Raw genomic sequence first — 12,561 nt, 5'->3', positions numbered from 1 at the left:
TTTATAGAATAAATGTTGCAAACAAGTGGAAAACATGGATTTGTTCTCCAAAAGTATTGTCTAAGTTGTTGGATGTTTAAAGCACTGTAGATTTTGAAATTCATCATAAATAATTGAAAAGTTGAGGGGGTTTTAATGTTAATGTTGTTTTAATCGCATATAGAGTAACTTGAATTTTCTAATATATTTATTAAATGATAAAATTAGCTTCCTTAGAAAGCAAATTCATGTTTTCAAAGTTGATAATGCTGTAAAAGTTCTACAAGCAATAGGACCCCAAGGAGACCGTCCACGCTGCCTCATCTCCATGAATTCATGATCTGCTGTGGAAGTCTCTTGCATCTTAGCTGGCTTCACCACTAGCTGGTTAGGCATGGGATCTGAGGATGCTTGCCTATTGTGATTTACTTTATTCTTTCTGTATCTAGTGCAGTAGTCACTTCTGTTTATTCCCTATGGGCTGCTGAAATGGAAAAGCCCAAGCCTCCTGGATAATAAAGGGGATTATTATGCAGAATAGATTTATCTCAGTCAACTTCAAAGCCAGTATGGTAGACTTAATCACCAGATTTAGCGGGCCAATATAATAGGTTAGTTCCTTTATATCTCCTGCAGATTTATGAAGTTCCTGGGAATTTGGGGAAATAGGACTGGGGTTCTCATTCTGACCTGGTAATTGTTTCATTGTGTGACTTTTGACTAATTTATCTGGTCTTGAACTAGTTATTATTTAATCTCAGTTTGGCTCTATCCTCAGAAACACTTCAATAGTTTGTAATTAAAGAAGCATCTTTAAAAATATGTTAGAATCTGGGTCAATAATCACACTCATATTTATTTAAGATTCACATTGGGTAAGGGCTGTATATCAAGTAACAGAGTAGAGCATAGACCTAGAAAGAATTATTTTCTTGTGAGCTTTTATGAGATAAATAGATTTGTGAGAGGGATGCCATTAGCCCATGCCTGTAATCCTTGCTACTCAGGAGGATGAAATATGAGAATCATGGTTCAAAGCCAACTGGGACAGAAAAGTCCCTGGGAGACTCTTAGCTCTAATTAACCCCTCAAAAGACAGAAGTGGAGCTATGGCTCGAAAAGGTACGGTGCTAGACTTGAGCAGAAGAGTTTAGACAGAGCCCAAGCCCCAAGTTCAAGCCCTATGACCACAAAAAAAACAAAAAAACAAAAACAAAAACAAAATTGGGAGAGACACTTAAAACCGGAGTCCTTAGCAATGATCAAGAACCTAGGGTCAGACTCCACCCCACACTTTTCTTTTCCTTATTTTCTGTTCCCCTGATTATATACTATATAATTTTACTTTGTTTAGAGAACAAAAGAATGATAGTTTACAGCTATTTTTGTTTTAAATTTTCCTCCCTACCTTTTATTTATTATAGTCCCTTCCTGTACCTGGCATATTTCTTATTTAGAACAGATGCTCTTTAAATGTTTCTTGAATGAATAAAGCTGTTTTTATTATTCTTTTTCAATGCTAAATTGAAAACAAAGTGATTTTATTTATGTATTTATTTTTAAGAAAGGTGACTCTTGTGATGGTGGGACTTGATAACGCTGGTAAAACAGCCACTGCAAAGGGAATCCAAGGAGGTAAGCTGAAAACATTTGTGTTCCTCCAACTCTTAAATAATTCTCAATTATTTATGTTAAATTGTTCTGTTATATTGATAAGGGTACACGTGGTTTATATTCTATTACTTTCTATTCCTGATAAGTATGAGCTCTGGTTAACTGTACCAGCCAGTTATCATATTCACATTTAATAGCTGTTCATGCTGATACACAGGTCCTGCCAGTAGTGCATCTCTGTTCTGGACCCCGAGAAGGAAAAACATAGGATGATAAAAACCAGTGCCTTTAAGGTTCTGTTGTTCCTCTAGGGTTAAGGATTCCTATCTTCTATTTACATTTTCTTGGCCAGAATTTGGTCATACAGGTGTTCTACAAGAAAGAAACAAAAGGAAGTATAGTTAGCCTGCACAGCTCTCTTTGCATCTTAATGATTTTTTTTTTTTCATCAGTGGATGCTATTTTTTCTGGGAGAAGTCTGAACTCAGCCACCTTTGCTTTATTCTTCAGATTGGGTTTGCACTTTTTTGCCTTGGTCAGTCTTAGACTGCAGTCTTCCTACATACCTACATCTCCTGCATAGCTGGGACTATAGGCATGCACCCATCAAACTCTACTTCACTGCCTCAAATGTGTCCCAGCCTCTGTCTCTCTAGTAGTTGGAATTATAAGTGTGTATCACTATGCTTAGTGAAGATGGTTAGTTTTAATTTAATGTTTTGTTGTACACTGTAGCAGTGTACTAGTGAGGCTACTGAGGCTATATCACAAGCCAGGTATCTTGAGAGTATCACTAGGAAAATTGCTGATGAAGGTAAAAGAACATGTATACTAAATAGTCAGAGGTCTTCTATTTAGTGATGCTTTGTAACACATATGGAGGAAAACATTGGAAGAAAAGATTTAATCACCACAAATTCTGCTATGTAAACATTAGATGCAAATTACATAATGTGTTTGGGATATTCCTTTGAATCCCTTTTGGATGTATCTTATGGGGAGTATTGTTGCAGAGCAAACTTTTTCTGCTAAGAGATAGTGAATATTTGAGACGCTGGAGCCAACTGCACACAAGTGTAACAGCATAATGAGAAAGCAACAAGTGAGCATAGCCATATTCCAAAAGCTGTTTATTTATGGATCTTTAAATTTTGAATTTCATGTGTATTGAAACATTTTTCTTTAGGTTTTTAATCATTTGCAAATGTGAAGCATAATCTTTACAAATATGCAAAAGCAGTTAGCAAGGAAGATTTGACCTGCAGGCCTGGACACCTCATTTAAATTTCATCCCTTTTTCTATTCCTTCAAAACCTCACATTCAAGAAAGCTCACTAGATTTGCTAATCAGACTTAGAATATTCTCTTTTTGTTTGGCTCTTTCTCTTCTGTGTTATACCTCTATATGTTGGTCGGTTCCTTTTTCTGAGTCAAAAAAATACTCAGGGCATCACATAGTAAGGTAAAAGTCACAGCTGCCCCTTCCTTTGAGCTCCTCTCCTCTGTTCTTCATCTCACATTTCTTCTTTAATCTACCCTAGTGATGACTGACTGAGTACCTTTATCTTGAGGATTCCAGTTGTACGGAACTATTCAAAGTGTCCCAAATGAATCCTCCTCAGGGTTTTCTATTTTTGTGTCTGTTGTTTTTATTCCTAGACTGAATATGGACAGCATTTATAGTAGTTTCTCATGATGTCTCAAGTCAGAATGTAACTGGCAAACATAAAGCCTAAGCATTTTTCTGTAACTGTTGAGTCAGCAGGGGTCTATTACTCTTTCATTGTTCTCTGTTTTCCACTCTTTGGTTTTTATTTTCATACCTCTGTGAGATACTAATATAATTAACTTCAAGTCTAAATATTGTTTCTTTTTATCATTTGAAACAGAGCACCCTGAAGATGTAGCTCCTACTGTTGGATTTTCTAAAATTGACCTTAGACAAGGAAAGTTCGAAGTTACTATCTTTGACTTAGGAGGTGGAAAAAGAATTCGGGGAATTTGGAAGAATTACTATGCTGAATCCTATGGGGTAATATTTGTTGTGGATTCCAGCGATGAAGAGAGAATGGAGGAGACAAAAGAGACAATGTCAGAAGTGCTAAGACATCCTAGGATATCGGGAAAACCTATATTAGTGTAAGTAATATTATTCGTATTGTAAACCCAGGGGCAGCAGCATTAACCAACCAATCAAGAAACTTATCTCTGACAAAGTACTAAATAAGCTAAATTGGTCATCCACTAGTGTAATAAAATGTAAATATCTGTGAGTTGCTAATATACACTGAGGGATTGTTTTAATGGTATCCATAGTGATAAAGAAATTGAAGCTGTGCTTTAAAGAAGGCTTATAATTAGATCTCCTGGGTATTCAACTACAGTGACTGTTTTCTTTAATGATTTACTTTGTATTGATTTTCACATTTTGAAATAGTCTATTAACAAGGTTCTACTTGAGAGAGAGAATCATCCAAGGCCAGCCCTGTGAAAGTGTGAGGTGCTATCTCAAAAACAAACTAAAAGCAAAAGGACTATGAATGTGGCTCAACTCTAATTTCCAGTGCCGCAAAAGATAAAGGAAAAAAAAAAAAGACCAAAAGACCAAAAATACCTAGGTTGAGATTTTTCTTTTCAGTTTTTTCCCTTTTTTTGTTGAGTGCTTTTAAAAAAGTTATTTTAGTTGTTCAATTTTCTAGTGCCATATTTCTTTTCCCAGAAATTGCTTCTAAATTTCCATATTTCATATATGATCTTTTTGTTATTTTCCTACTAGTCATGTGCTTATGTTATTTTGCCTTCATGTCTGCATATTTTAAAGATACTTTTATTCTCATAGCACTTATGCATAGTATTCACCAGATGGCGCTGTAATTACGGGACATAGTAAAGTAAAAGTAGCTTAGTTTTGTTTTCTTTTTTTTGTTTTTGTTTTTTTTTTATCTTTTAAAAAATAACCCCTCTGTATGGTATTTTCACAATTAAAAACCTCATTAAAAAGATATTTTAAATATCAAAACATACTTTTATTATTTTTAAGTAGTTTTAGAAAGGAGTTGACAAAGCTGTTTATGAATACAATGTCTTAATCAATGTCACCCTTTCAACATTCTCTCCCATCCCTCCCCTCCCCACTCCTTCCCTCATTTTTCTTTCTTTTTTTAAATGTTTTTTATTGTGAAAATACTGTACTGATGGGTTACAATTACATGAGCAAGGTAATGAGTACATTTCTTATCAAGCATTGTTGCCTCCTCTATTGTTTCCCCTACCATCCCTTCTCTCCTCACCTCCCCTACTGCCCCACCCCCACCTATATAGTAAAGATTGTTGTTTAACAGTGTCTTGTACATCTCATTGTTACAATGGGTCAACCTGTATCCCTATTTAAATATTTTGTTTTTTCCCTTCCCCTCCTCCAATTAGACCGACATCAAATACAGTGAGAACGGGTTATACCGTGGGGAAGGGACATACAAAGCAACAAAAAAATCACATGATACATTATAGATACATTAGAAATGATAACAAGAAAGAAAAAAAAACATTTTTGTCCCTATCTTGGGGTTCATTTCACCTAACATCATCTTACCTGGTCATATATACATAGCTTTTGACCTTTTCTGCTTGTCCCAGACATATACTAGTTATTGCAAATAAGGGAAACCATGGGACCTATGTTTCTTTGGGCCTGGCTTACTTCACTTAATATAATTTTTTCCAAGTCTTTCCATTTCCTAACAAATGGGGCAATGTCATTCTTTCTGATGGAGGCATAGAATTCCATTGTGTATATAACCACATTTTCTTGATCCATTCATCTACTGATGGGTATCTGGGTTGGTTCTATATCTTAGCTATGGTAAATACTGATGCAGTAAACATAGTTGTGCTGGTAGCTTTAGTATGGTTTTGTTTGTGATCATTTGGGTAAATGCCCAAAAATGGGATTGCTGTTTGTTTGTTTTTAAATTTTTTTTTTTTTTTTTTTTTTTTTTTTTTTTTTTTGTCGGCCGTGGGGCTTGAACTCTGGGCCTGGGCGCTGTCCCTCAGCTCTTCAGCTCAAGGCGAGCGCTCTACCACTTGAGCTACAGCGCCACTTCCGGTTTTCTGGTGGTTTATTGGAGATAGGAGTCTCACGGTCTCTCCTGCCCGGGCTGGCTTTGAACCGCGATCCTCAGATCTCAGCCTCCTGAGTAGCTAGGATTGCAGGCATGAGCCACCAGCGCCCGGCTGTTTTTAAATTTTTTTATTGTGAAGGTTATATACCGCAGAGTTACAGTTGTATAAGTGAGGTATTAAAGACATTTCTTTTTGAACAGTATCACCTTTTCCCGCGTTTTAGCTTATATTTTAAGTTGCTCTGACTTTCAATTAACTTTCAATTAGCTTTCTTTGTGTTTTGTTGCTTTTGGCTCATTTCCTGACTCATTATTAAGAATTTATCTTTTTTAAAACAAACAACTTATTATGGATAGATGAAAAATTGTAAGTACACTGTGTGTTTTTAGAAACAGTAGTAAACAGATTTTAAAATAAGGCAGCTTGGAAGATTTGATTGCAAATGCTAAAATTTTGTTTCAGACTTCACTAGTAAAGCTTTACTTTAGGAAGGGGAAACAAAGGAGGAGGCAACAATGCTTGATAAGAAATGAACTCATTATCTTGCCCATGTAATTGTAACTCTTCTGTACGGTATTTTCACAATAAAATTTTTTTTTGTAAATTTAGTAAGGAAATTGGTTCATGTAATCAGTTCACATCTTTATTGAATCTGAAGTAAAATGTTAATAGAGATACATATGAAAGGTGAACTTTAATGAATGGTGGTCATTTGTGAAATAATCATGTGCATCTTAACTAAATTATCTTTATTTTGTACATGTATTTTCCCGTTAATATATTGTTTCAACAAATATTTACTGAGTATCTACTATATACTACACATTATTTTGATGAGAAGGATGTGTTTGTGGAAACAAAAGGAACAATACATGTATATGGCCTCTAGAGCTTAGATTGTAGTGAGGTGCACAATATATCTACATAACAAGTTACATCACACAATAGATGATAAGTGAATTATCTTTATAGTGATACACATTATAGTGATAAGCACTGATTTATTTGTGATCTTAGAGGAAATGATTTCAGCTTTTCCAAACATACAGTATGGCATTGGCACATAGCCTTTATTGTATTGCAGTACATTTCCTTCTTAATATTTTTAAATTTTTTTATGAGCAAGTGTGTTCATTTTGTGCACTTACTGAAATCATCATGGAGATTTTTGTCTTTCACTGTATAAATGTGATCAATCTTTGTTAAGTGTATTTGTGTACATATTGAACCATTCCCTTATATCTAGGATGAATCTAACTTCAGTGTGGTGTATTAATATTTTTGTGTATTAACGTCAGGATTTGATTTGTCACGAACTTCCAAAGTTTCTATAAATCTAGTGGGAAATGCTAACGGGAGTAATTATAATTTAGGATTATGGAATGCATGTGAATGGAACAGTGAAATGAAGAAATACAAACAAGACACTGAAATATCTTTTACCTAAAAACTAGAAAAGTTTCTAAAGTAACTTCTTCATTTTGAACCACAACAGGGACAACAGCAACAGCACAGTTCCCTGCAAGGATTTCTTCTTTTGTATTTTACAGCAAGTCCAAATTTCTCTGTAGTATTGTTAACATAATCTTTTGTACTGTTCACCATCATTTCAATATTGTTGATACTCTCTCCTTGTTCCTCCACTAAAAGAGAAATTTGAATGAAAAGATCCCGTAAATCTCTTATGTGGTTCTCCAGATTAACAAGTTCTTTGTGTCTCTGTTCAATCTCTGAGAGTTGTGCTTTAGTGATATTGATTTCTGTAAGGAAACTTTCATTAAAAACTTCCCATTTTCCTTGATGAAGCATATCATTTACTTCTTCTTCAGGCAGTTCTTTTCCAGCAACTTCAAGTTGACGGAATATAAATGTCTTGCATTTCTCTTGCTTTGCTGCTATTGTTTCATTGTACATAACCATGGTTTGCTGAAAATGGCGGAACATGGCAGCATACTGAGACTTAAGTATCCTTGTGACCACAGATGTTGGACCATTTTCAACCTCTGACTTTTTAAGTTCTTTAACTAAATTAGCCAAACCTCTGTTAATGTTTTCTGCTTGGCATTTTATCTCCTTTGCAATGCTAGTGTCTCTCTTGAGTAGACTAAACCTTCTCATGGAAGCCACTAGACTTTTTTGTTGCTGTCCAAATTGATGAACATTATCTGCAAAATTACTAATGTTCTCATGTAGCTTTTGGATCTCCTGTAGGTGCTTTTCAGCTGCAGGTTCTCTTTCATAAATAACAGCTTGCTGTACAAACACCCCTTTTTCCTCTGACTCCATAGTCAATAACTGATTGTTTGTAGAGAGTTCAATTTCTTTTGTTCTCTGCTTTAGTTCTTGAAGTCGGTCTTTCATCTTCACTTTTCCCCTAAACAGAGAAAATGACTATATTAAACAAAGATAAATTTGATATTTTTTTTCCAGTAGCAGTTGGCCTCAGATAACTATTTCCTATCCAAAAAGAAAGAAAGAAAAGAAAAAAGAAAAGAAGAAGGAAAGGAAAGAAATCCTTGTTTCTTTTTAAAAAAGAAGCCGGGCGCTGGTGGCTCACGCCTGTAATCCTAGCTACTCAGGAGGCTGAGATCTGAGGATCGCGGTTCAAAGCCAGCCCGGGAAGGAGAGACCATGAGACTCCTATCTCCAATAAACCACCAGAAAACCGGAAGTGGCGCTGTAGCTCAAGTGGTAGAGTGCTCGCCTTGAGCTGATGAGCTGAGGGACAGCGCCCAGGCTCAGAGTTCAAGCCCCACGACCGACAAAAAAAAAAAAAAAAAAGAAGCTTTAAAAAAATTAGGAAAGGCATCTAGGCATGGTGACACAAGAATACTACAATATGTAGGAGGCTAAAGCAATAGGATCACTAGTGAAAGCTTGAGGGTAGCCTGTACCACATGGTGACATCTTGTCTCCAAAATATAAATAAAATAGCAATAATAATAATAATAATTTTTGTAAACTAGGGTAGGCAAAAAGAATGATGAAATAGGAAAAGTAATAGAAAATACATAATGTAGGGTTACTGTGAGTTGAATGCAGTAGGGAGAAAGAAGTGATGGGGAAACTTGCACACAATAAGTTCTTTAATATCCGTATGCTATCTGTGACATGCTTTGCCTTAATAAACAGTACTTTAGAGCCTAATTCCTATTTTTAGGTTTAATCTTTAGAACTAGAAGAATTTTCATTACTGGGGCTGGGAAGGTGGCTCAGTGGTAGAGCGCTTGCCTTGCATGCATGAGGCCCTGGGTTTGATTCCTCAGCACCACATAAGCAAAAAAGAAAAAAGCCAGAAGTGGCACTGTGGCTCAAGTGGTAGAGCGCTAGCCTTGAGCTGAAGAGCTGAGGGACAGTGCCCAGGCCCAGAGTTCAGGCCCCACAACTGGACCAAAAAAAAAAAAAAAAGAATAAAGAATTTTCATTACTAAATATGCTTTACTTAGCAAATACAATCTATGTAATGTTAAAAATAGATGATTTTACTAAATATGCATATTCAGTTTAAACCAGTTCAGTGACAAATACATTCTGTGTGAACTTAAGTTTTCTGATATCTCTAGATTACATATTATTTTATATAGCTTTTTTTGCTTATACATTTTATATTCTCAAAAGATGCCTTTGATTGTATTTTGCTGATTTTTCTTAACACCTTTGCAAAGGTATCCAGACTATTGTAGAACAAAATATGTACAAGTTTGTATTCAGTGATGTCTTTATTAAACCTGAGTACATATTTATAAAATAGTCTAATTTTGAAAATGCTAATAATGTTAGCATTAATCCATCTTTCCTGGTAATTTTACAAGAAATCAAGTCAATGGACATGATTAATATTTATGTAAAATTATATGCACACAAATAAAATGAAGTGGTGAAACATTTTCATAGCATATCTTGAATTTTAAAAAGCCATTTAATGTCTTTTGTGATGGTTTTAGAAGAGGCTGTATCAGAATATATGTATGGTACTAAGTGCCATGAGACTAGATGATGATGGTGGTTAATAATATTATGTGTGGTCTGGTGGTTAACTGCAGATAAAAGTCTCTTGGACGTTCCTGCCTGGGCTGGCTTTGAACTGAGATCTGAGGATCTCAGCTTCCTGAGTAGCTAGTATTACAGGCATGAGTTACCAGCATCCAGCTAAGGATGAGTTCTTAAAAGAGGCAGTTAGGTTAGGTGAATATTGAGGAAAAAAGCCAGATCATAAGGGGTAAGACCTTGAAATTTGATTTTTAGCAGAAAAAGCCCTTTATAGATGTTAGAAGTTTACTTACAAACATTTGCTATGTAGATTTGCATCTGCATTGCTCAACTTTCATTGTACCTCATTTTTTTCTTGTCTGTAAGTCATTTAGAATATTCTGTTTTAAGTATTTAATTTAAGTTAGCTTTGTACATTTTTATTTTCTTGCTGATTTTCTATAGTAATAGTGAAAAAGAACTTCAGACAATTGAATTTATGGAAATAGATTTCTAAGCTATAGAAGACTTACACTTATTACTTTTACATTTCCTGTATTCTACTTCACTTGTGAGGGATAATTTATTTCATTTGTGAGTAGAACAAATCAAATCTTATATTTTATCACATTTGAGGCAAAAGATTTTAATAAGCTGCAACGTCAAACTTGAAAAATTTGTGAGAAGAGGATAGGTTAGGAAGGAATACAAGATAACACTGTCAAATGCAGTATTACGCAAGTTGGTCAGTATAAAACAGTAATTATATCTTCTAGAACAATAATTATACATAAGGCAATCAACTTTAATCATTTGTTCTGGGAAATAGCAAAAGTAGATTTGAGTGATCCATATAAAACTTTATTCAATCTATTACAGATAATGAAAATTTGTAAAGACAAACATGAATAAAAAGTTCATAATAATTTATAATAATGGGATAAATGTACTATATAATCACAAATGCCCTGACATAGTCCTTTCTGTCAAATAAAATGTTTCTGTAGAAGCATTACTGGATTCTACCCAAGAAAGATTATTTCCCTTTTTCTTTTCCTCTTTTTTAAAATTATAAGATGTATTTTTATGCCTATCAAGCATTGTTACTCTCTCCTTTGTTTTTCCCCTACCATTAATGACAATTTGTAACATTTCTCTAGATTAAGGTTAAAGTATTGGATCTTACTGGAATTTCAGCTCCTTTGGCTCCTTAAATTAAGAGTAAAAAATTAGATTGTGTCTAAAATGAATTAAGAATTACTATGTTATACATGTCATTTAAGTTAGACATTTTTGTAAAACAGCTATTTAATGCTTTTTTTCTCCTTTTTATTTAGTGTAAATAAGTTATTACATTAACTTGAATAGTAAGATCTTTTAAGATTTTTCTTAAAACTTACATGATTCTTTTCTTTTTTTTTTTTTGGTCATGGGTCTGAGTGCTGTCCCTCAGCTCTTCAGCTCAAGGCTAGCACTCTACCACTTGAGCCACAGTGCCACTTCTGGTTTTCTGGTGGTTTATTGGAGATAAGAGTTTCACAGACTTTCCTATCCAGGCTGGCTTTGAACCGCAATCCTCAGATCTCAGCCTCCTGAGTAGCTAGGATTACAGGCATGAGCCACCAGTGCCCAGCTTTACATTATTTTTTAACTTGTACTTCCTGATTCAACTAACCTATATATACATTCAGTGTTCCATTTTTTTTTTTGGGGGGGGGGTCCAGTTGTGGGGCCTGAACTCTGGGCCTGTGCGCTGTCCCTCAGCTCTTCAGCTCAAGGTTAGTGCTCTACCACTTGAGCCACAGTGCCACTTCCGGCTTTTTTCTTTGTGCTTATGTGGTGCTGAGAAATCGAACCCAGGGCCTCATGCATGCAAGGCAAGCGCTCTACCACTGAGCCACCTTCCCAGCCCAACATTCAGTGTTCTATATAATGACTATATATCACAAACCAACCTTAAGTCTACTGTTAAAATACCATAATTATTTTAGTATGAAATGGGTTGTTTATTAAATTTAAAAGTATCATTTATAAAATGACTTAGGAAGCATCTGACCTACTTAGAGATGTTACATTGAAACAATGCAGAATTAAACACTGCATTAATTTAATGCTTTGAAAACTGTTAAATTCTGTAATTTAAGTACTTTCAATATACTAGCTGACATATTTAACAGGTAGCTGAGTCCTTTTATATTTTGTATTAGTCCTCTTACAATAAGATATTTTTTTTCTTCATGCTGGAAGCCAGCATGAAGGAACTCATTATAACTATGTGGAAAACTGCCTTAACTTTGAAGGTTAGGCTTTTGGGCATTAGCCTCTTGTCACTGTTAAATATAAAAATATTCTCTCAAGCAAGCATACCATGATTCATTTATTGTCTATTGAAGAAAGGATTTTAGATTTATTTTTTATAAGATTTGATTTTCTAGTGTTTCCGAAATGAGAAGCCATTCCTTAAAGAAGTTAAAAATTATTTCCTTTAAAGCTAATTAACTAAGAGCTCTACCACTAAATCCTTTTCCAGCTTATCGGCACTGTATATGAACAGATCAGCTATGTTGTGGCTCTTTCCAAATCTGAACAAAAGTAGTAGTTTTAACTAGTGTGTGGAGCTACGTTTAACTTCCACAGTAAAACTAGATTTCTGTCTAGGGATATCACTATGTTAAATGTACAAAAAGAATAACTTACTTTTTGCGTGTTCCTTTTGCTGTTTTTCCACCTGTGATGTTGGAGTCCTTTCTCTGAAAGAAAATCTGAGTGCCAGCTAATGATATGTTTCATCAAAGTACTGAGATCTCTATGTTATAGGTCACAGGCTGATTTCTTATGGTTCTTACATAGTTAATTGAAAGGCAAATAGTGAATTCA

At 34.8% G+C, this 12,561-nt stretch overlaps 2 protein-coding genes across 3 annotated transcripts in view; one reads left to right on the top strand and one right to left on the bottom strand.

Moving 5' to 3' along the window:
• Nucleotides 1-12,561, top strand: part of Arl13b (ARF like GTPase 13B) — a 42,834-nt gene that overhangs the window by 11,025 nt on the left and 19,248 nt on the right. For both annotated transcript variants that reach the window (XM_070030427.1, XM_070030425.1), the window contains exons 2-3: nt 1,544-1,614; nt 3,483-3,732. In XM_070030427.1, the coding sequence (XP_069886528.1) occupies nt 1,544-1,614; nt 3,483-3,732 (321 nt within the window). The remainder of the gene's footprint in view (nt 1-1,543; nt 1,615-3,482; nt 3,733-12,561) is intronic.
• Nucleotides 6,523-12,445, bottom strand: Stx19 (syntaxin 19). The gene is made up of 2 exons (XM_070028768.1): nt 12,382-12,445; nt 6,523-8,089 (listed from the first exon to the last, which is right to left on the bottom strand). The coding sequence occupies exon 2, from the start codon at nt 8,074-8,076 to the stop codon at nt 7,192-7,194; it is 885 nt and encodes a 294-aa protein (XP_069884869.1). The 5' UTR covers nt 8,077-8,089; nt 12,382-12,445; the 3' UTR covers nt 6,523-7,191.

The sequence above is a fragment of the Dipodomys merriami genome, unplaced genomic scaffold (genome assembly GCF_024711535.1).
Source record: "Dipodomys merriami isolate MVZ:Mamm:240054 unplaced genomic scaffold, mDipMer1.0.p SCAF_2, whole genome shotgun sequence".
In the NCBI taxonomy this organism is placed as follows: domain Eukaryota; kingdom Metazoa; phylum Chordata; class Mammalia; order Rodentia; family Heteromyidae; genus Dipodomys; species Dipodomys merriami.
The sequence above is the reverse complement of the archived record's forward strand: the minus strand, read 5'-3'. Positions and strand labels throughout refer to the sequence as shown.

Excerpts from the sequence above, each read along its gene's own strand:
- Stx19 (XM_070028768.1), bottom strand. The coding sequence starts at position 8,076 with ATGAAAGACCGACTTCAAGAACTAAAGCAGAGAACAAAAGAAATTGAA.